A 27,414-nucleotide genomic window follows, 5' to 3' on the forward strand; every position below is an offset into this window, starting at 1 on the left:
GGGAGCGCGCCGGGCTCGCCGGGAGCGCGCGTGGGCCAGCGCCTCCGGAAGCGCGCGCGGGCCCAACAGGAAAGCCCCCAGCATCACCCGCAGCCAGAGCGCCGCGGGGCCTGGGTACCACGCGCCCTAAGGGAAACCGCCCACAGGCCCTGCAGCATCTCGCGAGATCTCGCCGGCTCGCCCCCAAGTACTGCGAGTTTAGAACTTAAAAAAAGAAAAGAAAAAAGAAGCGAGAGGAGTCCAGGGAGTCCGTGCAGCTCGGGGGAGCATCAGCGGCGGTCGGTGCCGGAGCCGCGGCTACCGGCGGGCGGGAGGACGCGGCGGCTGCGGCGGCGGAAGGGGCGGTGGCGGCGGCGGCGCGCAGATCGGCGCGGAGGCGCGTGCGGCCGCGCCTGCTCGCTGCGGTGCGGAGGAGGCCGGCGCTCTCCAGGGTCGGCGCCCGGCTCGGGGCGGGCTGAGGGGCGGGCTGAGCGGCCCCGCCTCCCGCGTGCTGCACCGAGCGCTGCGGCCCCGCCGCGCCTTTAAACCGCGGGGCCGGCCGCGCTCGCGGGCACTCGGCGGCGGGCGACGAGCGTGCCGCGGCTGTGTAGTGGCGCTGTGACTCTTTCTCTATCACTCTCCCCCGGCTCCTTAGCGGGAGCGCCGGCCAGGGACCCGAGCCGCGCGGTACGCAGTGTCCACCCGGCCGCTCCGCAGGTCCCCGAGCGTCGGGCGGCGATGGAGCCCGGGCCCGCGGCGCCCTCGTCTGGCGCCCCGCGGCCCGCCCGGGATGGGGACGCGCCGCTGGCTGCCGCCGCCGGGGTGGACCTGCCCGGCACGGCCGTGCCCTCCGGCCGAGAGGATGCTACTATGGCTGGGAGGCAGGCCGGCGGCGGGGTCCGCGGAGAGGGAACCCCAGCGGCGGGCGATGGGCTGGGCAGACCTCTGGGGCCCACCCCCAGCCAGAGCCGCTTCCAGGTGGACCCGGTTTCCGAGAACGCCGGGCGGGCCGCGGCGGCTGCGGCGGCGGCTGCAGCTGCGGCCGGGGCGGCGGGCAAGGAGACCCCCGCGGCCGGGAAAGCCGGCGGTGAGAGCGGCGTGGCCAAGGGCAGCGAGGAAGCCAAGGGCCGCTTCCGCGTGAACTTCGTGGACCCGGCTGCCTCGTCGTCGGCGGACGACAGCCTGTCGGATGCGGCGGGGGTCGGTGGCGACGGGCCCAACGTGAGCTTCCAGAACGGCGGGGACACGGTGCTGAGCGAGGGCAGCAGCCTGCACTCGGGGGGTGGCAGTGGACACCACCAGCAGTACTACTATGACACCCACACCAACACCTACTACCTGCGCACCTTCGGCCACAACACCATGGACGCGGTGCCCAGGATCGACCACTACCGGCACACGGCCGCGCAGCTGGGCGAGAAGCTGCTCCGGCCCAGCCTGGCAGAGCTCCACGATGAGCTGGAAAAGGTGAGCTCGTCCAGACCTTCCTCCCTCCCCATGCCCTGGCGCGTGCTGGCTTCAGGATGCAGCCGCCGACTCTCCCTTGGTGAGGTGGCAGCGCAAGACCCAAGGAACGACTCGCTGGCATCCATGGATTCAGCTGTCAAGTGTGGAATTGCAGCGGAATGTAACTCAATCCTTCAAAAGTTTGCAGCGGGTTAGGCTGGTTATGTGATACGGCAGAGGCAGCACTTAGCGGCCTCTCCCAATCAGTTATATATCTTGTGTACACTGTCTTTTTCATCGAGTCTCAAACGATGTGCCACCTCGCTGAGTTACACATGTCAGGGACCAGAGAAGGGAGTGTGGGAGAGGTTTAGAAAAGGCTTTCTCTAGAGACAGGGTGGAGAGAACCTGCTACCATCTGGGTCCTTTTTAGATTGTAGTGTATGGCTTCTGTTTATCCATTAGAGGTCCTGAGTAGAAAGGTTGGTGTTTGAAGGAAAGCCTTAATAGCATGTATTTGTAGTCTATTAATTATTAAAGCTCAGTTTTTGCAATCTTAAATATGCAGAGGGCAGTAGAAATCTTTTTCTTTTTATTCCTTTTCAAGCAGGGTCTCCCTATGTAGCTCTGGCAGTCCTAGAGCTTGCTATGAAGACCAGGCTAGGAACTTAGAGATCCATAAGCATCTGCCTCCCAACTCTGGGGGTTAAAGGCCCGTGCCTCCAGACCTGGAGAGTATAGAAATCTCAAATCTTGGGAAAAGTCTTGCCTGATAATGGCAGGATCCTTTTGTTTTTGTTTGTAAAGTTGTTGCAGAGAAGGGCTGCATGGGAGTGGGGGTGGTAGAAAGATGTCTCAGAGAGCACTTGTTGCTCTTGCTGGGAACCAGGAGGCTTTCTGTACTCAGAGCTTACAAGGAGGCTCACAACCATCTGTAACCCCACTGCCAGGGAGATTCGATGCCTTCTGACCTTGACAGTCACCAAGCATGCATATGGTGTTAATCTGGGAGGAATGCAGGCAAAACATTCATACACATAAAATAAATCTTTAAAAGAGGGCTGTATTTAAAAAAAACCAAAAAACTGACAGCTTTGAGTCTTAGAGAAAAAAGGAAACATGGGAATGTTATTTTTCTCCCCTCAAGGATGTGCAGAGAAATAGTCTGGGGTCCTCGCCAAAGCCCTTTTACTTTGCAAATAGAAAACCATTCTCATGCACTCGTATTGACTTTACTAATTCTGTTTTTTTATGGTCTCATAAGGCTTTTATTTCCTCCAGGTTCAGATAATTATTTGAAGATAACATTGATGCTTTTGAGATCTGATTAATATTTAACTTTTATGAGTTGAATTACTTGACATCTGCCTCAGCCAGTCCATAATGGAATTCTGTGACTTGAGAGTTGGTCCCACAGCTCGAAGTGATCCCTCTGAAGAAGTTTCTGTGATTGGATTTGACTGATGGTTTGATCTCATACATTCATGTCTCATGAGCGTGCATCTGTCCTTGTCTGTGACAAAGTAGCTCTCATGAAGTAGGTGCCTAGGTCCCAGCTCTCATAAGCTTATGGGATGTATAAAAGATTGACATCATTTAACCTTGGAGAATATTACCATTCTATTGTTGATATCAGAAGCTAACACTTTCTGAATCATTTATCCACATGTAGTTTTTCATATCCAGTCTTTTCTTTCTTACCCTAAGTCTTTATAGGCTCATGTAGTAGTGGAGCTACTGCAGCATTTAAAGTACTCAGAGTCTCTATACAGTACATCTCAGATTTTCTTCAGTAAAACCAAAGTTAGCAATATACCTGTAAAGTTGTAGAATTTAAGTAGAAAGGGATGTCAAAGACTTCTGAAAGTTTTTGCAATTTTATATTTTGTTAGTAACCGCGCACTTCAAATCTTGGTGGTTTTGTTCAGTTTTGAACATCTGAAAAATAGACACATTACTAGTTATTTCGCAGTTGAAAAGGTCACCTGAGTCCTCAAACTCCGCTGCCCAGGTTTCCAGGGTTATTTCTGGTGAAGATGAAAGAAAATACGCAGACATAGTGGGCCATGGCCATGCTGAGTGCGTGGAATGTATATTATTATTATTATGTAATATATAATATGTATATATTATTGCTGAATGCAGTTCTTATTTTGTTTTCTTAACTGGCTTCTCACAGTACACGGCTAAACTCTTAAGATTTCAATTTTAGATTCTCCTCATTACATCATTAGATGGATATAGTTTATAAAATGCTCAATTCAGAGTTGTGGCTGTGCAGCGAGCGGCATCATGAAACCTTCAGCCTTTCCTTTTCATAGCATGTGCTGGGTAGGTGCTGTCCCTGTAGGTGGACCCTCAGCCTCTACCCAGATTCCGCATAGCAACCAGAAAGTTTTGGTGTTAGTTAATTCATAAGCCAATATTGAAGATAGTTACAGCAAGTGGGTTATACCTGTCATGTTAAGTAGCACAAAACCACTGCTCAGTGTTGTGGAAGGGTGAGCAGTGGCGTCACACATTACCACGACCTCTGATTGGTGCTGCCAAAGTTGTTCTTCATCCATACAGATTGACAGGCACTTCCTCATGCTCTAGCCCTTGGTGAAGAGTGATAATTCGAGTTTCTTTGATTGTGGTGTCACTGTCCTCCAGTGGCTGAGTGCTTTCCTATCCCCCAGCTAAGTGACAGGTGCAAAGACCCGTGGAAAGCCCGAGGAAGTAAAGGCAAAGACTCTAGGACTAAAGGAGTAGTACTGTCTTGTCGCTGGCCCGTTACTCTTTCCCCTAATATCTGACTGCAGGGGTGTAAAATCCTTGCTACAGCATTATTGTGTAGCCATTCTAGGAAGAAGGACTGATGGCTTTCCAGTTAGGAGCTGTTGATTGTGTTGTAACTGTGGGATGCTAGATGACGCAGTGAGTAGCAAGTCAGATACCATGCCTGCACACAGCGTCACACAACAAATAATAGTTATTAACATAACAAATAAATGCAGCGAAAGGAAACAGGGTAAGATGGACCCTTGGTTTAACTGAGCTTTGGGAAGAGATAACTGTGGTATTGTGGCTGAGACCTGAAAGATAAGTTGATGGTGGATCAACATTCCAGAACAAAGACTGTATTTATAAAGGTAGTAAGGACAGTGCTCTGTTCAGTGGCCAGTTTATTGTACTGTAAATGTAGTGGGTTGCAGTTTAGCGGTTCTGTGTGACAGAGAACATGATCTATTTTATTTGAACATCTTTACTGGCCAGAGAATTGCTTTTAAGGTGTGGCTGTAAATGCGATCTTAAGTTGTAATCTAGTTGTTTTCTTTCTAAGAGTCATGGAATGTGTCAGAAAGTAAGAGAGAGTGTGTGTAAGTGTGTGTATGTCTGTGTATGTGACTCTGTGTGTGTGTGTGTGTGTGTGTGTGTGTCAGACTGAATTGAATGAAGCTTAGTTATGAGTGAAAGATTGTGTTGCTAAAGGACCAGAAAACGTGGCCCAGGATTATTGGGCCTGGAGAACATGTAAAGTTGGGTTGGGGACTTCTAATAGCCTCGAAAGCAGTGCCCTAGAAGGACAGAAAAGAGTTTTAAAGTAGGCAGACACTATGCAGGGCATGGTGGTACATGCCTGTAGTCCTGGGAGGCTGAAGTAAGAATACCTTTTGGTACAGGCAAGTAATGGCTGTTTAGATGGTTCTAGACCAGACTGGAGTGGAAGGAACTCTCTTAAAAGGGTAGAAACTCTAAAAATTAATACTTGGAATTGACATTTTTTTAAAAAGAAATTACTGTGCCTCCCTCTACACCCCCAATCAAAGTATCAATTTCTCCTATAGGAAGAAATAGTACCAGAAAAGTATCAAAGACTTTAACACTTGTGATTGTGAGCATAATTCTCAAATGTGAGGTGGTAAACAGTCTTACTGCTGGACTTAGAGCACCATCACCACCATCACCATCATCAGTGACTGTATTTGGTAACTACAGTTAGAACCACTGTGCTGAAACATTTTTAAGTTTGCAGGTGTGTGTGTCAACTTGAGGTGTGTTGTTCATCAGAAACCTTTTGCCTTAACTGACCTGGGAGTAGGCTCACAGGTCAGGCTGTAGGCTAGCTGACCACTGAGCCCAGGTCTGGGGTTACAAGCATGGGCTAGTTTACTATCCAGCTTGTTTACTTTACTAAGCTATCTCTTCACCCCTTCCAGTGGAGATATGTTTCATAATATCACGTTTGCAGTTGTTCTGAGACCAAGGCTTAGAATCCTGCTGGAGATGTTATGTTACCAAATCATGAAATGTACCTCTTTTTGTCTTTCTCATTAATAAAAGGGGAAAGGAGGGAAAGAGGCAACAGTATTGCATTATTTAGATTTTTTTCATTTAATTTCTAAGAGATCAGTCTTTTACACACTTTACTGGTACTAAAATGATCTCATAGAAACTAAAACTGGTTTACTGGTCATTTCATTGAGGACTACAGAACTAGAATTCATAGTTGTTTTTCTGTCTGATGCTAGAATATTTTTTTCCAGGGTCTTTCTCTTTATCACATATTTCTGGCTATCGTTCAGACCTGCTGAAAGATGCTTGAGCTGCTAAAAGAGAGACTTTGCCATCATCACTTCAGCGTGTTGACATCCTGAGGATAATGAGGAGGAGGATACTTGAGATGATGCAATTGTTAATTAATCCCTCACTAGAATCAGCTTTTGTCTCATTAATTTTCATACAGAGATTAGGTGCTTAGTATAGATCTGCTCAGTGACTGTGTCAGGGCTGGCAGTTCCTGTCACTTAACAAGGGCTGTAAGTAAAACACTGAACAATTGCCTCTAACACTGAGCTACTTCTATGCCCTGCTAATTATTTCAAGTTTTGTTCTTTGAAAGTCACCCTGGGAGAACAAGAACAGGTTGTATCTGGGAATAGTTTCCAGATAGGATTAAAAGTGGGACCCTGATAAATATTTGCATGTGGCAAAGTCAAACTGCAGTTTTGCTGGGGCCCCAATCTGCCAAGTTCATGTTACTGGCTACTGTAGTCTGGCTTTCAGTTTCTATATTAATTCTCCAAGTAGATGACTACCTGGGTAAAAAGAAGATAAATTTGGGGATCTAAAATGAGGCAAAGAAGAAGACTTGTACATACTAGTCACATTTGATGCCATATCTCCATGTATAAGTTCATGCCTGTCCTGTGAAACTAGAACCTGAAAGATGTAAGTTGAGTTAGTTCTTACAGGGGTAGTATCTTTGCTTGCAGTGATTTCCCATCAATATTTTTTAATGTGTCTGGGAAGTCTATAATACCAGTTGAATTTAGTTCCTTGCTGAGTGAAGTGCATGTAAATTCAGTTATTTGTCAAATTCTTACTGAACATCAACAGCAGCACTGTTCTAAGTGTGGCAGATACAGATAGCAGTGAGCAAAAAAAGCCACAGGATTTCTAATTGTAGCACACAATAGGCAGATGTGCTGCTGTGAAGAAACTAAAGCAAGATAAGAAAATGGCAGCTAGGTACCACTTTAGAGTAGTTGGGGACAGTCTTAATAAGACAGTAGCAAAGAGAGGGCTCACCCTATGCAAATACCAGGATGGATCCTCTAGACTCAGAAGTAGGCACCCCAGACTGAGATAGGAATGTGATGGTGTGACTTAGACACCAGGGAGGTCAGATGGTGGGTAGGACAGAGGCTCAGACCAAGGTGGTTTTAAAGGGAGGTATTTTGCTATAGTTTGGATGAAGTGTGTCTTAGGGTTCTACTGCTGCAAACAGACACCATGACCAAGGCAACTCTTAAGAAGGACAACATTTACTTGGGGCTGGCTTACAGGTTCAGAGGTTCAGTCCATTATCATCAAGGCAGGAACATGGCAGCATCCAGGCAGACATGGGTCATGAGGAGCTGAGTTCTACCACTTGTTGGGAAGGTAGCTAGCAGGCTGGTTTCCAGGCAACTAGGAGGAGAGTATTAAAGCCATGCCCACAGTGACACACCTACTCCAACAAGGCCATACCTCCTAATAGTGCCACTCCCTGGGCCAAGCATATACAAACCATCACAAAGTGTATGGAAAGAGAGATGCTATGGTTCTTTAGAATGGAATTGCTATTTATGGAAGAAGACAGGAACCGGGAAGAGCAGGGTTAGGCAGAATCAGTGGGATACCATTCTGTAAATCAGTTTTACAGTGAGAAAAATTCTCCAAAATTGGAACTTGAACAGTTTCGCATTGTAGCAGTTTGTAAGAACCTCCCTCTGTAGAATAGGAAATTGAGACATGATCTTACAAAGTAACTAAGGTTCTAAGATTTTTACTAGGTACCTGCTCTACTAGGTACATTGAATTTATCCGGTTAAAATACTGGAATCTTAAGCCAGTATACCTCTTTCTCTTCAGTGTCTTTGCCATTGCCATACAATGGTAAACCCAGGAGTGCACTGCTATACTCTTTGTTCTTAACAGTCACATAGCTTTATTAAAAACCAAGACCAGAATAACTCCTGTTGTTTTAGAAATGCATTCTTCCACATGATGTTGCTTTCCTTCCTTGAGAACATCTTGCAGTAGAACCAAGGTACCATGACATAAGGTGACATAGATCTTTATTTTAAGATGTCTTTATTTCATACTTGATAGTTTTGCAGAATAGAGCCTTGGTGGGCAGGCTCTCTTTTATCCCTTTGAGTATGCTGTCCCAGTGTTTCTGGCCTCCATTGCTGCCGAAGGAAGTCAGGATGGGTGACTCCTCGGGCTGCAGATCTTCTCATTGCTTTTGACTTCCAGCAGGTTGCAGCTGCAGATACTTTGCTTTGTGTCTTGCCCAGGTGTTTCTTGCAACTGTAAATGAGTTATTTTGTTATTCTGCTTTTCTCTTCTGTCCTTTCCACTCTGAATTGAAATCCATTCAGTGATTTTATCATTTCTAAATGTTGGTTCTTTTCTTTAAAATCTTGTACCAAAGTCTCACATTTCTGGAGTTTAAAATGCAGCTTTCATTTTTTTTTATCAGTTTCCTATTGGTACTCAGACTTACTGTTGACTTCCTTAATAATCCTTAATATTTTCCTAATATTCCTTAATAGTTTTAAATATTTGGTCCCTGCCACAAACATTTGAATGAGAAACATTTTCTCATCTTATTAATTTGAGGAGAGAAATGAATATGTAGATAATACATTGTGGTGACCCTGGACTTTCTAATATTCTTCAATTTATTTTCCCTTTTTTGTTGAGACATTGTCTCACTATGTATTTTACCGTGACCTGGAATGCGCTGTGCAGCCCAGACTAGGATCACAACTGTGTGCCACGTTGCTAGGCTCAGACCTCATTGAATAACTGGTACCTCTGTTCTATACCTGCCTCTGCCAATAACTGTTGTTTGGCTCCCAGACAAACAACCTTTACCCTTACTCTCATTCTCCTGTTTTTGTTTTTTTTTTTAGAAAAATCAAATGAATTTTCCATGTCCTCTGCTCATTTTGGGGTCTGTTCTGTTATTTCAGGCTGATGTGGCTTCTCTCTTAACTATGTATGCCACAGGCAGAAGACTCTGACAGAGCAGCAAGCTCGTGCTCTCACTGGTGCAGGTTCATGGATCTGTTTGCCCTCTGTTCTGGGCCTTTCCCCACTTTCCCTGGGTTCTTTCCATGCATAAATAGTTGGGCTATCAGTTGGCAGTTCTTGAGCATTAAATGGTCATTTAAATTCTTGACCATTCCACTTAATACATCTTCAGAAGGATATAGCATCTGTGATTCCCATGAATTGAAAATGGGAAAGAAGACAGAAGATAGCTTCCATTGATGTGAGAATTGCCTGAAACACCCAGTGCTGTCAGACGCCCATGGGTTTCCATACTTATTCCTTTCCCAGTGCTGACTTAGTTCTGATGCAGACTTTCAGGTCTTCCTTCCAAACAATCAGAGAAAACTTGCACATGCCGCTGCTTGGTCTTAACAGAAGGTACATGCTTCCTGGGAATTCTGTGTAAGGTTTCCTAAGCTCCAAGTTGACATTAGCAAGTTGTGTGGGATTTGAAGTAATGCTTGTGTTATTTGTGAAACATTGTTTTGTAACTCGGTCTTGAGGTTTTGGTAAAGAACATTCAGAGCTAGTTCCAGTACTGAATTCTTTGACTTGGATCAGCAGTTCTGACTTGGTTCATTGTGAAGTCACATGGTCACACTGTCCACTTTTATCTGTGGCACTTGAGTTTTGAGCTTTGCATTAATGCCACTGGATATTAATAGAGCATTGTTAACCAAAGCAAGTTGGATTTGTGTAAAACAATACTCTGTTCTGAAAGCGTAGTCTGTATGGGGAGCATTACACTGAATACACCAATCACCGACAGCACGGATAGGAAGTGTTGGTAGCTTTGGGATGATATAATTAGCTAGTACTTGCTAAGAAATTAGAACAATTATTAGAATAAGCCCCCTACTTTGACATCTAAATATGCATATGTATACATATATTTTAACTGCTAAGTAAACTGTTTTAAAAATAATATTTTGGCATAGTCTAAAGCAGATGCTGTTAAATTGTAAGAGAAATTTTGATGTTTTAAGGATTTTTATCAGTATTGTAACCCCCCAAATATTTTTAGGATGTAAATAGTTTTTTGATGAAACTTCTTATTTTTGATGTATTATTTTGAATTTATTTAAAGTAATAATAACCAATATTCAGAGGCTGTGAGTTCAAGGCTAGCCCAAGCTTTTATGATGAAATCCTGAGACACAAAACTTAAAATGCCAGCTTTCCCCTCTTGAAATTATTTATTAGCTGGTATGAGAAATTTTGTGTTGTATAAAATAACAATTTTTAAAGTTTTGTCTTCTAAAACAATATGTGATAGTACCTACCCTCTATCACATATGGTGAAACTAAGCTTTTAGGGGGTTAAATTCTATAGACACTGAGTATCAGGACTGGGAGCTGACACTTTCACCACGTTGCATTATTTCAGGGTACTTAAAAAACAGGTTAATTATCAAGCTTAATGTTAATTTACTGTATTTTAGTACCAATGGCAGGAAAACTGTCTACTGTTTTAGACATTCTGTTTTCATTCAGTCTGGAAGAGTTGAGGCAAATGCTTGCACTATAAAATCTGAGTACTGTCTACAAAGAGGATTACAGCATATGATGTGTGCTACGAAGGAACTACAAGAGCATTAGAAAGTTATGTGACTAACCCAGTTATGGAGGTGAGATTCAATCTAGGATTTGGTCTGAGACAGTGCTAGGTCCCTTTAAGATACAGGCAGAGGGAGCTCAAGCTGAAAGTCCCTTAAGAGAAAATAGTTTACAACAAACGTTTAGATTGGGAGTGGTGGCATATGCATTTAATCCCTGCACTCCAGATACAGATGATGCAGATCTGAGTTCAAGGCCACCCTGGTCTACGTAGTGAGACCATTTCTCAATAAACAAAACAAAAATCCAACTTTTCACTTAAAGTCAAATTGTACCAGTTAGATATAGATACTTGATATGAACTTGCAGTAATTTCTCAATTTGGAGCATAAGAATTGGAGGGGAGGAGTTTCAAAGAAAATTAGTGGATAGATAGCTGCCTCAGCATAAAAAGTTATGGGATTTGGTTGGCTTTATAAGTGTCATGTTGTATCATATTTCATGTACATTTCTGCTTGTCTCATTGGTCAGTAAACTCCGAAGACACTGAAAAAATACAAATTCATGGGTTTGTAGATTTGACTAGAGAAGTCTCAAGTTAGAATTTCCCTTCATTCCTCAAAAGAAAGTATGCTTAATAGAAAAAGTGTGAGAATTTCCCTTCTGTCAGCAGTATGACTAATGTTTATCTTTAAACATGTCAGATACTATTTATTTAAAAAAAATTGATGAAAAATTCAAGAAATAATTTATTGAAAGAAAAGAAAATCTTGTATTTTCCCAGCATTCTAGAACTGGCATGGACACTCTGGGCTTGGGGGGCAGGCTTGCGATGGGAAAGTGTACAAGGGAATGGGAGAGCTGCATAGGACTGGGAGCCTTGGTGAAAAGGAGACATTACAACACAGACACTGAATGCTGGGCAGTTTGCCTGACGTCCACCTATCAAAAGAGCCTCCGAAGTGAACACTCATCTGTTTCCTGTTGTATATTTTATATGCCTTCCTGGAGGGATTATATCTATCTAGCAGTTCCTTCTCTGAAAGTGGTGTGGCGTGATCTATAGTCATTGTGTCTTGTTTCCTATTGGTAAAAGCTTGTGTCTTGCTGTGTTAGCCCAGAAGAATCTGTTGTTTACCACAGTAAACCAGGGTTGATTTGGATTGGAGTCTGCCAGGGTCCCTTCCCCAGGTTTTGGAAGAGCCAGGTTATTCCCCAGCCTAGAAACCAGTTCTTCCCACCATTAACATCTTTGCAGCAGCAATGGGGAGAGCAACCCTTGCTCACTGCATTTTTCAAAGGACTTGATAGTTGGAGGCGCAGATGGGGGACCTCAGCAGTGGTGGGTGGGAAGCTGGGAAGGCAGCTCGCTTCACTACTTTGGCTTTCCCATCTTGTTTTCTTTTGCATACATGTTGTAATTTGTGACATCATTTAAAACTCAACTCAGAAAAGGATTGTTTTATTTATGTGTATTCCTCTTTGCTATTAGACTTGTCTCTTTTGGTGACTTACAGTTGCCTGAAGTGTTGAGAATTTATTTGGTGTGACCTCAGAGTAATCTGAAATGGTAAAACCTCAGTGAGAGCCTGGCTCTGACTTGTACATGTCCTTTTTTCCTCTGTTGTAGCTCCTATCCTGCATTCACTCCATCTTCTGAGCATTCGGCTCTTTATCGTTGTCCTGTCCAAGTTTCTTTGCTGTTCCTTAGGCTATTATTTATAAGATTTGATATACCATATAAAAGGTATATCAATAAAATTGTGACTAAAATCAAGACTTTTATTTCACAGCTAAAATATGAGAAAGGCTTTCAGTATAAAAATCCTTTGCCCTCTTTTATCATGGAAAGGAGTATTGAACATATCTTGCCATGTCAGGAGAATGTACTGTATGCTTTCTAGTACATGTAGTTTGACTTACTGAAAGTAAAAACCTTTTATATGCAACTTTCTTATTATCATTACTCATCTTCAATAAGTAGCCATCCTTGTGTATTTGTTAGATGAATGACTTTTATTGTCTTCTATTTTCTATGTAATGTATAAAACATTAGTTTACAATTCAGGTTTTTTTAATAGGTGATGCTAAAAGGAAAATGTGTTCTCTTAAATATCTCTTTGCCCCAAAGCAGGTTTGTTCTTTGTCCACATAACCCATCGTGAGTTGATCCATGTATATTCCAGCTGTGATCATTTGCAAGAGGAGTTGGGAGTGCTCAGGGTCTGCTTTTGATCCTCTCTTACTGGGATGGATCAGAGCTGCTAAGCAGGCACAGCAAGAGCAGAATTGACCAGAACCAATACATGTTGTGGTTCAGGGAAGCTGCTACCCTTACATAGGATCAGCTGGGTAAATTTTCTCTTTCCGAAGAGTAGTCTGGAATTAAAAAGCCAGGCCACTTAAGGATTGCTGTCCCGCTAAAATGCTGACTTAAAAAAATTGAAATGCCTAGCTGTAGACCTGAGTGTCACAATTGAAATGTGGCATTGATACTTTAATTATGGTTTTATAGTCATGGTGTGTCAGTTCAATTGCCCAAAGCTAGACCTCTCACCCATTTCATATATGTCTGTTGTGCTATGTAGAGTGCTTATGGCCTTCCAAGACATGGTGTTGGTGGCTAAGGATTATTCTCTCCATTTAGATGAGGAAACCAGTTCCAGGAGAGGAACTTTATTGAAAAGGTATGTAACCTTCGATAGGGTTAATAGTTATTGGAGGCTGCACTGAGTATGCAAGAAGTCTCCAGTGATGGTAGAGACTTGCCTTCTAATTGGCAAGAAAAAAAAAAAATCATACTTTAAGAGGGCTGGAAAGTACCCAGCATGATGACTGACAGTGTTACTCTCTATGTCTAAAGAATGAGTGAAATGATAGTGTTGTCATTTATGCCCAGAAACTGCCTTTCTAAGTGCCAGATCTGCAAAGCGTGGAAGAATGTCAGCATTGCTTCGGACTCCTGTTGCATATTGGCACCATTAAGGGGTTGGCCAATTTCCCTACTTAAAAGGTATTGATATTTGGATGGCCGTAAGTTACTCTGGAGACAGTGTCATGGTAGTTTCCTGAGCCCTGAAGACACACTTTAGTACAGCTTTGCCCCACTGTTCTTTAAAATGAAAGACAACTAAAGACCTTCCTTCCTCCCAGGTTGAAAGGTTTATTCAGTTTATTATCTGTGCCTTTTATGCCTAAAGTCACCAAGTACAGATACTTCTTACAAAAAGCAGGCTGAAGTTTGGCTAAAATGAGTTGATGATAATAAGCATTGGCCCAAGTCTACTTTAAAGTGTGCTCAGGGGCTGCACTCTCAGTCTTAAGGCCTCTCCAAGTGGGGGGTAGGGCATGTGACAAAAATCGTTTTGTAGGTGACTATGATGACCCATTTCTATAATCCAGCACGTGAGAGAATACAGTAAAAGGAAGGTTGAGTTTGAGGCCACCTTGGACCACATGGCCAGACCTTATCTCAAGAAACAAAAATCAACCCTGGTGGCTGCATAGTCCTCATTCCTTGGTATTAATATTTTTGTCCAGAGTTGAGATAAAGATTGTCTTATTCTTTTGTGTACATGTGGAGAAAACTTTTTGGACTTTATAACTGGGAGGTCCACAGAAGAGCTTCTAGCGTTTAAGCAGAAGTCGCCCAAGCATGGTGGTGTAGACCAGAGATTCCTCCACTCCGAGGCTGGGGAGCGGGAACAGGAGGTCAAGGTCATGCAGAAGAACAAAAGGAGCCCAGTGGAGTAGATTAGTGTGCATGCCTTAATAACTGCGTGTGTGTGTGTGTGTGTGCGGCGGTCCTCCCTTTATTGTGGGTTATAGTTGTTTGTGTAGCCCTGGCTGTCCTGGAACTCACTTTGTAGACCAGGCTGGCCTCGAACCCAGAAATCCGCCTGCCCCTGCCTCCCGAGTGCTGGGATTAAAGGTGTGCGCCACCACGCCCTGTGCGTGTTATAGTTGTAATTGAAGTGGTGTTAATAGTTGTAGTTAAAGTGGTGTTAAGGTTTTCAATTGTAATTCAGGGGAAAAGCCCTTGGGCATATATTTGTTCTTAGGTAAGGTTTTATTCATGACTTTTTAAAGAAATCTCGTTTTATTGTAGATTGTCTCTAAAATACACAGTGTTAGGAAGAATTAGCTCAATTTGTAGGAACTTTTGTGACTATTTTGTGGTAAATCTTAATATTGTAGATTGGGGCATTTTCTGTTATATGATGGAAAAAAAATCACTATGTCAAACTGATACCTTAATAAGGAATATTTTCTTTCAGAGCCAGTAGAATTGAAATATACATTAGTAAAACAAAAGACAAGTTGGTATTAGTAGAGTTTTTGTTCCTAAGATGTATACATCCAGGAATAAGTCTAAAATGTGTTTATATCTAAGGCATTTAAAAAAAATTCAATTTGGGGGCTAAGAAGGTAGCTGGGTGAGTAGCTCACCATTTGACCTTGAAGACCATACAAACCAGGCATGTTAATCTGTGTCTGAGAGGCAGGGACAGAACCCCTGGAGGCCTGTGAGCCAGCTGGCCTGGCCTGTGAAGCCGCAAACAAAGAGTCCCTGTCTCAAACAAGGTGGAAGGCAAAGATGGGCGCCCATATATACATACCCTAGTTTTGGCCCTGGTTGAAGGAGACCTTTGAATATGCAAGAAACAACCAAACCAAACCAAACAACCCCCCAAACCAAAACTCATCTAGTCTTAAAAAAAAAAAATCTTTTTCCTACTTCCTGCAAAGAATAACCATGGAAGCTTCTTCCATTCTTGTATTTTCTGTGTCCTCATGAAAGCACTCATCTGCAAACCCATGCTTCCTCTCTGTATGTTGCTCTTATTTTGTTTCCATGTATACATTCATCTACTGGTTGGTTGGTTGTCCTGGCTCCTCTTCTACATTCCATTCATGAATTTTTTTTTTTTAATTAGGTATTTTCCTCAATTATATTTCCAATGCTATCCAAAAAGTCCCCAATACACCCCCCCCCCTTCATGAAATTTTAAGGTGCCTTTTAGACTCTTGTCTCCTGGTCTACACAGTCTACTTGTGTCTTTTTCTAATTTCCTTTTAAATGGAATTTTGCTTTGTAGTCTAGGCTGACTGTAGATTAATAATCCTCTTGTAACCCGAGTGCTAGAATTATAAACATCCCTGCATATTCTTTTTTAGTTTAATATGACTCACTAGTAGGTCTGTTTCTTTTATGAGAAATTCTTGCAGTTAGGTGTAACTTACGTATGTCTTCCGTTTTTCCCCCATCTCTCCCTCTCTTAATTTATTTTCATTGCAATCCCAAACTCAGAATCCCTGTGCTACTTTCTGAAAGCTTATTTCCTTGAATAATACTAAATTTTATATACCTCATTAACAGCTCATTCAGTTGCATTTGCTTTTCCACCTGCTATTGTGAAAAAGATAGTAAATATTGAAGACATCATTTTTGTACTTTTGGCCTCATAGTTTATAACTGAACTTTTATTAACTTGTGATATATATATATATATATATATATATATATATATATATATGGATCGAGGGTAGATAGAATTTCTTTATTCCTTGGAAGCTCATATATTAAACAAATAACCCAAAGCTGAAGATGTAGCTCAGTAGTGGAGCCTTGTGAATACCCAGCACCACCAAAATAAAGGCTAGTTTCTTTTTATTTTTGGAGTCTAGTTTAGCTCTAACCTCAGTTTCATTACACTTTAGTCTGTTAATTCAGCCACAAATAGCACACTTGTTTAACTTTTGATGTTTGGTTGGTTGGATGGTCTTTGATCTGTCTTTTAGCCTTGGTTGGCCTGGTGTTGACTCTGCAGTCCATGCGTAAGATTCACAGCAGTCCTCCTGTGGCTCAGTGGGTAGCTCACCATTTGACCTTGAAGTATCCCTACAAACCAGGCACGTTAACCTGTGTCTCTGATATGAGTGTTCCTTGCTTGGGTGAGATGAGAGGCAGGAACAGAATCCCTGGAGACCTGTGAGCCAGCTAGCCTGTCCTGTGAAGCAGCAAGCAAAGTCCCTGTGTATGCACCATGTTACCTAGCTTTAGTTGTGTTTTGGAGATCAAGAACTAAAACTTTTTTAGTTGTTTTTTGGGTTGTTAGAGGATAATTAGGAAGGTAGATAATTTTTGTTGGCTATGATCACATCATTAGTTTATAAAGCAATATTTCATACAAGCTAGAAAATACTTGTTTCTCAAATAGTCATTTACAGTATTCACAGTATAGAGAGACCAGCATAATTGCTAGACCTTCAGCTCTGATGTGAAATTCTGATAAGCACCCACAGCAAACATTTTTGGATGCCTGCATACTTACACATTGTTGAAGACACCCACATTGCTATTTAGCTTTGGGAAAAGTAGCTGATTAGAAACACACATATTCAGTTTTCTTATGACAGAGATGGAAAGAGATGTCTTTTTTGTGTATATTACAGACTTTATATTCCAGAGTGAAAACTGGGGGAAAAAAGGTTAATAAATTGCCAGGCAGGCCTGGTTTTTGTGGTTTTATTTGAATAATTGAACAGCTAAGGGAGTTGGTGAAATTGGCTAAGAGTTTCTTTTTTCTGTTTGGAATCAGCATTGACCTCAGCTGTCTGGAAAGCATTTGCCAGCCATGTAAAGCCCGACTAGGATTGCGATTATGATGCACTGACATCTGGTCACCTTAAAGAAAAGCTACTTGTCTCTATTTCTGTTAAGGTTAAGTCTGCTGACGAGTTGTCGTCTTTACACCAGAGTCTATGTACATCTAACGATAATAGCTGTGTCTTGTTATCCGGTGTTGAGTACGGAGTAAAGATGTGAAGGTTTAACTTTAGACCGAGCACCTGTGTTCCAAGCCATCTCCTTTTACCCATCATGTTTTCATGAGGTCTTGTAATACTAGTTTGGAGATGTCAGGCCTGTGTTCCAATGAGAACTGAACAGATAGAGAATAAGAAACGAAGAGCTACAGAATTAGATATGGAACTTTAGCCCAGAAAGAGAAGTGAGACTGTACTCTGATTTGTGACAAGTCCACGGAGCTGATGACCAGGAGCAGGCAGGGTCAGTGTGGAAGTCATTCAGAGTGGATCTGGGGTCCTGTGACTCCTTCTGCATTGGTTGGTGGGGAAGAATTTTGAACAGGGAGATGGCTGCATATGCCTTGAATCCCATCACTCAGGCACAGGCAGCCAGATCTCTGAGATCAAGGCTGGCTTGCTCTAGAGCAAATTCCAAGACAGCCAGGGCTACACAGAAAGACCCTGTCTTGAAAAATTAAAAACAAACAAGCACATACACACAAATACTAAACAAAAAAAACCCAAACAAACAATCAGAAAAGGATTTTACATAGTTAATGTTGGTATTTCAGATGTGGGGAAGGGTATGGCAGCCAGATGATAGGATAGCCTGTGGTAAAGAGCCAAGGCCTGACTCTGTTTATCATCCATCTGTCCGTCCGTCGTCCATCCATCCATCCACCTACCCACCCACCCATCTGTCCGTCTGTCCCTCCCTCCATCCATCCATCCATCCGTCCATCTACCTACCCACACATCTGTCCGTCCGTCCGTCCCTCCATCCATCCATCCATCCATCCATCCATCCATCCATCCATCCATCCATCCATCCACCTACCCAGCCACCCGTCCGTCCATCCATCTGTCCGTCTATCCTTCCATCTGTGTGTCTGCCCTTATGTTCACCTGTCTGTCGGTCATCTTTGAGTTCTTACTGTATAGCTCAAGATTACCTAGAACTGGGACAGGCTGTCCTTGGAGTGTTAGGATTTCAGGACAACCCCACCATAACCCCTAGCAGCAGGCAGGCAGCAGTCACTGGATGCTCCACATACCACCAAAATGTAAACACATTCATTTTGTTATTTTCATTATTCAGACGTGATCATGCCATGTTGCCAGGGTGATACCCAGATTTTGAGCTCAAACAATCATCTAGTCTCCTTTCTGAGTGCTAGGCTATAGGTTTCTACCACTAGAGCTCATTTTTAAAGCTTGGGATCAATAAAGTGGATTTACTTCATAGAAACACTTAAAAATTACATTGCCTTTTACTTTGTTGCTTTGGTCTTTCTTAGGTAAAGTATTGTCTTTATTGTATTGAAATACTCGAGCCAGGCTATTCAGGAAGGAAAGCTTATTTGGCTCACAGTTGATTTCGAAAGCCCAGACAGCATGTCGTAGGCTTTGGTAAGAGCTTCCCCTGACTGTGTCACCTTATAGTGCAGTACAGCAGCAGGAGTATGTGCACATGTGAGCATGACACTAGGACACGTGCTTACAGAGCAGCTCCCTGGTGCTGTAGGGACCTTGAACTAGGACTCTCTCTTTGTGGGTCCACATCTCTAGTACCACTACAGTGGGTACTGTCAGTTCACGAACCTGTATGGGAATATACAGGTTTAGAAACTACGTGAATTGTCACGTCACTCTTGGAAGTTTTTATTATGCCATCCTACGTATGTTTGATCATGTTTATATATGTTTTTATCAAGTGATTCAAAATTATATCTAATTCTTTTTTAAAATTGTGTATTTTATGTGCACTGGTGTGAGGGTGCCAGATCCCTTGGAACTGGAGTTACAGACAGCTGTGAGCTGCCATGTGGTTGCTGGACATTGAACCCAGGTCCTTTGGAAGAGCAGACAGTACCCTTAACCACCAAGCCATTTCCCCAGTCCCCTATGTCTAATTCTTCTGCATTTATATTTCTTTCTGTTACCAGGAACCTTTTGAGGATGGCTTTGCGAATGGAGAAGAAAGTACTCCAACCAGAGATGCTGTGGTCGCATACACTGCCGAAAGTAAAGGAGTTGTAAAGTTTGGCTGGATCAAGGGTGTATTAGTATGTATGCATAGATTCCCTCTGGCTACAGTCCTTCTGTGGACTAGAAAACTTAGTTGATATTCTCAAAAGAATTATTGTTTTTCTGCTTTAACAATTTGCTTGTGAGTACTATGGAAGGCCCAGTTAATACCTTGTGTCTTTCTTTCTTTCTTTCTTTCTTTCTTTCTTTCTTTCTTTCTTTCTTTCTTTCTTTCTTTCTTTTAAGGGTAGAAATGTTAATTATACACATCATCTGAATAGAAATTGTAAAGTTACAAATTATAATTTTTGGTAGAATGGGTCTTGCTATGTAGCCCTGGTTGGCCTAGAATATGCAAAGTATACTGGGCAGGCCTTGAACTTTGTGGTCAGTGTTTTTATTTCTGCTTTCTAAGGGCTGAATCAGTTGCAACAATACATAGACAGGAACTCAGAATAAAAAGTTACCATGTTCAAGTTGTGAGAGTATCACACTCAGTTTACAATGTTTAAAAATGGTGTGACCACTGACATGTGTGTTGGTGTGTGTGCAGTATTTAACTCTGCCTTAACACTATGACAGATGTTATGAATACACATACAAAACATACAAAGGAAGATTGTTGTAGTCTTATCCAGGCCTGGTGGCATAGGCCTTTACCTCCAGCAGTTGAAAGCAGAGGCGGGGGATATCTGAGTTCAAGGCTAATCTGGTCTGTAGTGAATTCCAGGACAACCAGGCTATACAGAAAAATTCTGTCTGAAAAATAAAAATCATAACAAATAAGTGTTAAAATCTTAAAATCTTACATAGTTGTTGTGTTTCTGACATGTCTGGTGAACACATTTACATTGCACTTACATCAGCTAGCCATAAGCTTTCAGCCCCTTAGACAAACGTAAGGCTATTGCATTTCAAAACACCTGTGGCTTCAAGTGCATTTTATTTTTGACTTGTTTAATATTTATTGCTGTATCGTGTCTTAATTGCATTGTTTATCTCTGATGTGACCTTTTCTCTCCCAGGTCCGCTGCATGTTAAACATTTGGGGTGTGATGCTCTTTATTAGATTGTCATGGATCGTGGGTCAAGCTGGAATAGGTAAGGCGAGCTTTACACACTTGATCTCTGTCTGAAATAGTTGTTGCCTTTCTACAACTGCTGACTGAGTTGTGTTGCCCTTTAGGTAGATTGCTACCATAATTGGCTTCCATAGTTTTGATTTTCTCAAAAATGAGATTAAAATTAGATAATTTATTGCCTGTGCCTTAGTTACTTATCTATTTCCATGAAGAAATATCATGACCAAGGCAGCTAATAAAAGAAAGCATTTAATTGAGGGCTTGGTTATCGTTTTGGAGAGTGAGCCCATGACCTTGATGGTGGGGAACATGGCAGCAAGCATGACCTGGGGCAGTGGCTGAGCTTACATTACATGATTCACATGCAGAGCACATTGAGAGTGAGACCTTAAAGCCCATCCCCAGTGACACATTTCCTCCAACAAGCCCACATCTGCTAACCCTTCCCACATAGTCCACCAACTAGAAACCAAACATTTAGATATGCGAGCCTGTAGGGGCCTTTCTCATTCAATACAGCAGACCATGCTGTTACTTCAGTGTTGAGCCAGCCCAGCCAGTTGTAGGTAGTGCCACATTTAGGGGTATAAGGTTCTTAGTTGGTTTGTTTTTTCTCTTTTAAAGGTCTGTCTGTCGTTGTAATAGCAATGGCCACTGTTGTGACAACTATCACAGGATTGTCTACTTCAGCAATAGCTACCAATGGGTTCGTGAGAGGAGGTGAGCCCAGCTGGTCCAGGCCCTACCTGAAAGACACGTCCATGCTTTTTAAGTTACTGCGTCTCCCTTAGTGCCTTTCCCTGGCCTGTAAATCCCATTGGTGTTTCTGAGAGCTTGCACTTGGCAGACTGCTAGAGTCCTGTGGATTCTGCCCTTAAATACTGCGGCTTCTCAGTCCCATCACTCAGACCCGCATTCTGGCATTGTACTGACCAGCCTCTTCCTGTCTTCAGCTGAGTAACAGATGGCAAAAGTAGATGACAGCCACCGCCACCCTTTAAAATGACCGCTGTGTAAGCTCTAGTTTTTGAACTTCCACCTGAAATTAGTATGAACTTGCCTGCTCCGCGGGGTAGGTGCAGTGTGTCTCACCTGTACTTCAGTCAGCCAGAGAGTTGCTGAGCACCTTTTGGCACTTGGCACATGCTGGGTTGGTAACTGCATTGGGCACGGTCCAGTGTGGTTAAGACTTAAGGTCATATAGTAGTAGTAGCCACCTAAAGGCTGGGAGTGATGCCATGGTTTTGACATACATGATCTTGAATGCATCATTGCTGTTGACTTTCATTGCTTATATGACTAATGAGACCAGAAAGGAAACAGTTATATTTACATTTTAGCAAAATTTAATCTGGAAAAAGATTGTGCTGCTTGGTCTCATGTCTAAATGAGAATTTAGTTTTGGTTTTTTTTTTTCTGAAATTATTGGAAACCTCCTTATTTGGTTATCAGTAAAGCCAAAACACTGAAATTGAGGAAAACTTGACATTTTGTTACATGTGACAAAAAGTACTACATTAGTAAAATGAGTTTATCACTGGTGGTCAGCTTGTTTTGTCTTTATTCCATTGTTTAGCTGTGGATTACTGGTATTACCAAGCATGAAGTACCATAGTTTCTTTCTATGATAGGGACATTTCTTCTAATCATAAGCTTTAAATGAGTTACAGAAGTCCAAAGTTCCTGTTTTATTAAGGCAGTTTTCACTGCAATACGTCCTGTAAACACAGCATCTCAGATACCAGTCTTTCTGAAAATACATTCACCTACTTGGCTGAATCTGCTCTGCGACTTCCTTGGTATAATTGGAAGATCTAGTGGTATTAAAACCCTGACAGTTTTCTATCTTTTTCTTAGGAGGAGCGTACTATTTAATCTCTAGAAGTCTAGGGCCGGAATTTGGTGGTGCAATTGGCTTGATCTTTGCTTTTGCCAATGCGGTGGCCGTTGCTATGTATGTTGTTGGGTTTGCAGAGACCGTGGTGGAGCTGCTTAAGGTAATGGACCTGTCATTCATTTGCCAGCTCTTCACGGAGATGATACATGCACACACCTGAACCCATATGTGAGCTATAAAACATGCTATCTACATTACTAACACTTACTGTGCGGTTTTGACACTAGCATGGGGGTTTATTCTCTATCCCTCTTATATCATAAAAGACCATTAAAGCATAAGCTCACTAATTATATCAAACACAGAATACATTTCTGATAATGTCACATTATAAAACCTAACAGTACTGGTCAGATTATAATTTTCTTGGTTGGTAATTCCTTTTTTGATTTATTGGTTCCATATCAGATATACCAGTAATAGTAATTTAATAAGGCATTAGATAGCTAAGATATTAGTTGAACAACAACTAATAGTAATTAGTATTTTTCTCTCTCTTTTTTTTCTTTTATTTCTTTTGATTTTTGAGACAGAGTCTTGCAGTGTAGCTGGCAAGGAGCTTGTAGTGTAAACCAGGCTAGCCTTGAAACTTTGATAGTTCTGCCTCTGCCTTCCAAGTATTGGGAACACAAACATGTGTCATTATACCTACTCTGTCCATGGCTTTAGTGAGCAGGGATGCAGTGTCTATATGTAAAGAGCTGTTCTTTGTATTTCTCCTTTGTAGGAACATTCCATACTTATGATAGATGAAATCAATGATATCCGGATTATTGGAGCCATTACAGTAGTGATTCTTCTGGGCATCTCAGTGGCTGGAATGGAGTGGGAAGCAAAGGTGAGCCGTGACTGAGATGGATCTGTCAGCACTTAGTCCACACAGCCAGTGCTCTAGGAAACTCAAACTGTGATGTATTCAGACTCTAGTGGAAAAAGTGGCCATTTTTATCAAAATTTATGATATATAAGTATTGGCATTTATATTTGAAGATAGCCCATTTTTTTTTGTTTTTTTTTTGTTGTTGTTGTTTTTTTGAGACAGGGTTTCTCAGTAGCCCTGGCTGTCCTGGAACTCACTCTGTAGACCAGGCTGGCCTCAAACTCAGAAATCCGCCTGTCTCTGTCTCCCAAGTGCCGGGACTAAAGGCGTGCGCCACCACGCCCGGTTGATAGCCCATTTTAAATCCATTTTAAAAAACACTGCTTCCCTCTTTGTATGCTTGTTTTTGAGTGCTTAAGAGTTGAGCCCAAGGCCCCTTGTGTGGTAGGCATTCTGTCTACCACTGAGTGTATCCCAGACTTTCATTTACTTACAACTGTAAAAATTGACTTTATTGAAAAAGGTTATAATTTCATCCTTCTTGGGCCATGATTAATGTGTAAGAAGTTCTTGCTGGAGCAGCAAGACAGTGCTTGCTATGGAAGGGAAGCCCTGTGGTCTGAGCTGGATCTGAGATGGAAGGAAAGATCCAACTTCCTAAAGTGTCCTCTGAGCGCCACACACATGCAGTGGCACAGGTGTCTCCATTTCCATAATAATCATATTTTTAAATACTCCCTGAGTTCCCCATTGGCATTTCTTCTGTTTTCCTTCTTTCTTAGAACAGTTGCAGACAGATACAGCGTTATGTTTTGGCCTGATATAAAACTTGTGCTGACAACAAACATGTTCTTTACCATCCCAAGATGGTAGTCTGTGCAGGGAGGTATGGAGAGTTGTATAGAATGAAAAGCCTGTGGCTCGGGTGGGGATTTGCCCGTCTTTAGGACTTGTTTTGGAAACGGGTGGCGTGGCTCTATCCATACTGGAACATTCTCAGTTTTGCCTGAGGCAGGGTCTCACTACCAATCTCAGAGCTGGGACTAGTCACAGACTGTGATCCTCTGTCTGCAGACTATCTGACAAGTGGAACCTTCAGGCTCACGGCACTGCATCTAGCTTTACTACAGTTCTTTAAGAGCTGTTATTCATGTAACAGCACTTATTGAGTACCTACTGAATAGTTTGCATTCTTTAAGACATGAGGTAGAAGGACAGAATAGGACAGATTACCTGTGTGATGGAAGTAAGCACAGGAGACAGGTCGTGATGTTTTGTTTGAAACCCCAGGCTCAGATTGTGCTGCTGGTGATTCTTCTCCTGGCCATCGCCGACTTCGTCATAGGAACATTTATCTCACTGGAGAGCAAGAAGCCCAAGGGTTTCTTCGGCTATAAATGTAAGTAAAAAGATGGAATACTTTCTTAAGTGCAAATTACAGCACTGTGCTGTTAACTAAATTTAGTTCATTTTAGGTAATTTATACTGTAATTATGTTTGGTCTGGTGATTCACTCTAATTAATAATTCAGGTTTTGCCCTCTTTATATATAGGTTGTACAATTAGAGTAAAATCACTCTCATTTTTATCTTTTGTGTTTGAATATTAACAGCAGCAGGGGGTAGAATGTAGCGAAGCAGCTTTACTGAGGAGGAGGCACCAGCCTGGCTCTGCTGTGTCTCCAGTTTTGTGTTTCTTGGTACTGGGAATGTGAAAAGTATCTTTAGGGGATTTTATTGTTGCACACACATCACTCTAAAATGTCTACGATGTCATCGGACTGCATAAAGTTACAGAACCTGGTATTTATATTGTCTATCATTAACCAAAATTTTACTTGCTATGTGACATTTTAAACATAACAGTTTAACAGTGCTATTGATTGTGAAAGCAGACAGAAGTTGCAAAAATCATGACTTTTAATCTCTAAATTCTTCAGCTTCTATCTACATAGGGAAATGGCACTTTAGGAAACGTACCTTTGGTCTGATGCACGAATGCACAGGTGTTTGTCAGTCTTCACGGGCCTCCTAATAGCAACAGCTGGTTTTTCAGTCCAGGCTCAGTTGCATTAAGTTGTTTGCTTTTCCTGTTTAAAACAAAACAAAACCACAGCTCATTATGTAATCTTCATCTCATTCAGCCTTTTTGTGTTCTGTGATGCTGACACTTTTCAGGAGTTCCTTAAAGTACTAGTAAGAGGTGCCAAAAAAGTAGGATATAACAAAGATTAGCTCACCATGTGACTACCAACAGTTCCTTCACACCGGAAAACAGGAACACTGATACCCAAATTAGCATAAAAAGTAAGAATGAGCAATTGTGTGCAGACCATCTATACTGATTACTCTTGACCTAAGTTATTTTGCTCTTACTTACTGTCTAGTAATTGCTAAAATATTTTGTCTTCTGTAGCTGAAATATTTAACGAGAACTTTGGGCCGGATTTTCGAGAAGAAGAGACTTTCTTCTCTGTATTTGCCATCTTTTTTCCTGCTGCAACTGGTATTCTAGCTGGAGCAAATATCTCAGGTGATCTTGCAGTAAGTATTAGAAGTACTGTAAAAAATATGCTATGCGTGCATTTGTTTTTAAAGATAGACTAAAAATGTCTTCTTGTCTTTCAGGATCCTCAGTCAGCCATACCCAAAGGGACACTCTTAGCCATTTTGATCACTACAGTGGTTTACATAGGAATTGCAGTGTCTGTGGGTAAATAGCTGTTGTTTCTTTATGCGTCTCAGGAAGTTTGTGATGTTCATAGCATAAGTATTATTACAGCATTTTCTGCCTTTACTATTCCATTATTTTTTGGTTAAAAAAGTTATAGAATTCATTGCTTTGTTAAGTTAGTTATTGTTATTACTCTTTAATATTAAATAAAGTTTTAAAGAATTGGAAAGCCCAGACAATCATTTGAACCCTATTCTGCATGTATCTAATTCATTTTCAAACAAAATTATAAGTTTTGAATTTATTAGTTTCATGATCAGATGTTTCCATGCATATTCAGTAAAAATACTGTAATTTTGCCACATTTAAAAATTGTTTTGTTCAGAAGTAGCAACAGAACTCTATTTTCAAGTTTTATAGCTATCTCTTAGTGTAATTTTGAAATTTAACTGAACAAAAGCTAGAAATGCTAACTGATGGGCCAAATTGCCTTTTAAAAATGATTTTTGGATATGATATGTTCTTTTTTTTCTTATTCTTTAATTTTTTTTTACACTCCAGTCTTTATCCCCCTCCCAGTCCTTCCTCTGACTGTCTCACATCCCATACCTCTTCTCCTATATAACATATTCTTAATACATAATTCTTAAATTTGTTTGAGAAAACAGGTATGTATATAAGCATACTTGTTTAACAAAGTTTATGTTTCCCTAAAACTTTCAAGGATGCTTATATTATGTAGCTGAACTAAATAAAATTAGTTTTTAATTTAAGTAATGGAGTAACTGATTATGTTCCAACTTTTAAAATAATTTATTGCCAAGGAGACATGTCTGACATGTCTGACCCTCTAGTTGTTGGACCTCATGCTATCTTCATTCCATCTGTGCTAAGTAAGCAGTGGCTGCCCCTTCTGTGCTCAGGAGGGGCCAGCGAAAGCTCTGTACCATGGTTTTGTGACTAGTTCAGACCAACAGAACCTTTATCACCCAAAAATGTCAGGCATTGCCACACTGAGTGATCCTCTTGCTCAGGTGCAGCCAGCCACACTGTGTGTGACCCTCATGCTCAGTAGACAGAAGCAGGATTCTCCCTTAAGTGTGCCCAGCCAAGCATAGGCAGCGACTGTCTCCAAAAGAAGCCAGGCACAGGACATGAAAGTGTGACTGCACGTGAGCTGATGGAGTCCAGGGCTCTTGTCTCTCTCCAGTCCTGAAAGGTCTCAGGTGCATGTAGAGGGAAAGGTGCCTTTGCCAGCATGGGTGAAAGACAGAGGGAAACAAAAGCAGCCAAGTGCTCTGTAGCCTATCCAGGCATTGAAATGTTTGTACAAGGTTTTCCTGCATTTGTGGAAACACTTTAAAAAAAAATTAGAAGTTTAAGTTCATTACTTAAATTTCAGTCACCTCCAAACTTCTCTTACCTCATTGAGAGTAAAGATATGTATAAGTGCAGCGTATGCTATTGTGAGTGTGTACCTAGACAGTACTGTGACTTCTCCATGAATGGATGAATAATTGTAAGAGGAGTGC

The 27,414-nt window shown here is 41.9% G+C and overlaps 1 protein-coding gene across 2 annotated transcripts in view; it reads left to right on the forward strand.

Moving 5' to 3' along the window:
- Positions 1-495: 495 nt before the first annotated feature.
- Slc12a2 (solute carrier family 12 member 2) overlaps positions 496-27,414 on the forward strand; it is a 67,659-nt gene continuing 40,740 nt past the window's right edge. For both annotated transcript variants that reach the window (XM_021150686.2, XM_029471904.1), the window contains exons 1-9: positions 496-1,446; positions 19,329-19,448; positions 20,436-20,511; positions 21,117-21,212; positions 22,350-22,489; positions 23,117-23,227; positions 24,500-24,608; positions 25,625-25,752; positions 25,837-25,921. In XM_021150686.2, coding sequence (XP_021006345.1) covers positions 718-1,446; positions 19,329-19,448; positions 20,436-20,511; positions 21,117-21,212; positions 22,350-22,489; positions 23,117-23,227; positions 24,500-24,608; positions 25,625-25,752; positions 25,837-25,921 — 1,594 coding nt within the window. In that variant the 5' untranslated portion in view covers positions 496-717. The remainder of the gene's footprint in view (positions 1,447-19,328; positions 19,449-20,435; positions 20,512-21,116; positions 21,213-22,349; positions 22,490-23,116; positions 23,228-24,499; positions 24,609-25,624; positions 25,753-25,836; positions 25,922-27,414) is intronic.

The sequence above is a fragment of the Mus caroli genome, chromosome 18 (genome assembly GCF_900094665.2).
Source record: "Mus caroli chromosome 18, CAROLI_EIJ_v1.1, whole genome shotgun sequence".
NCBI classification, from domain to species: Eukaryota; Metazoa; Chordata; class Mammalia; order Rodentia; family Muridae; genus Mus; species Mus caroli.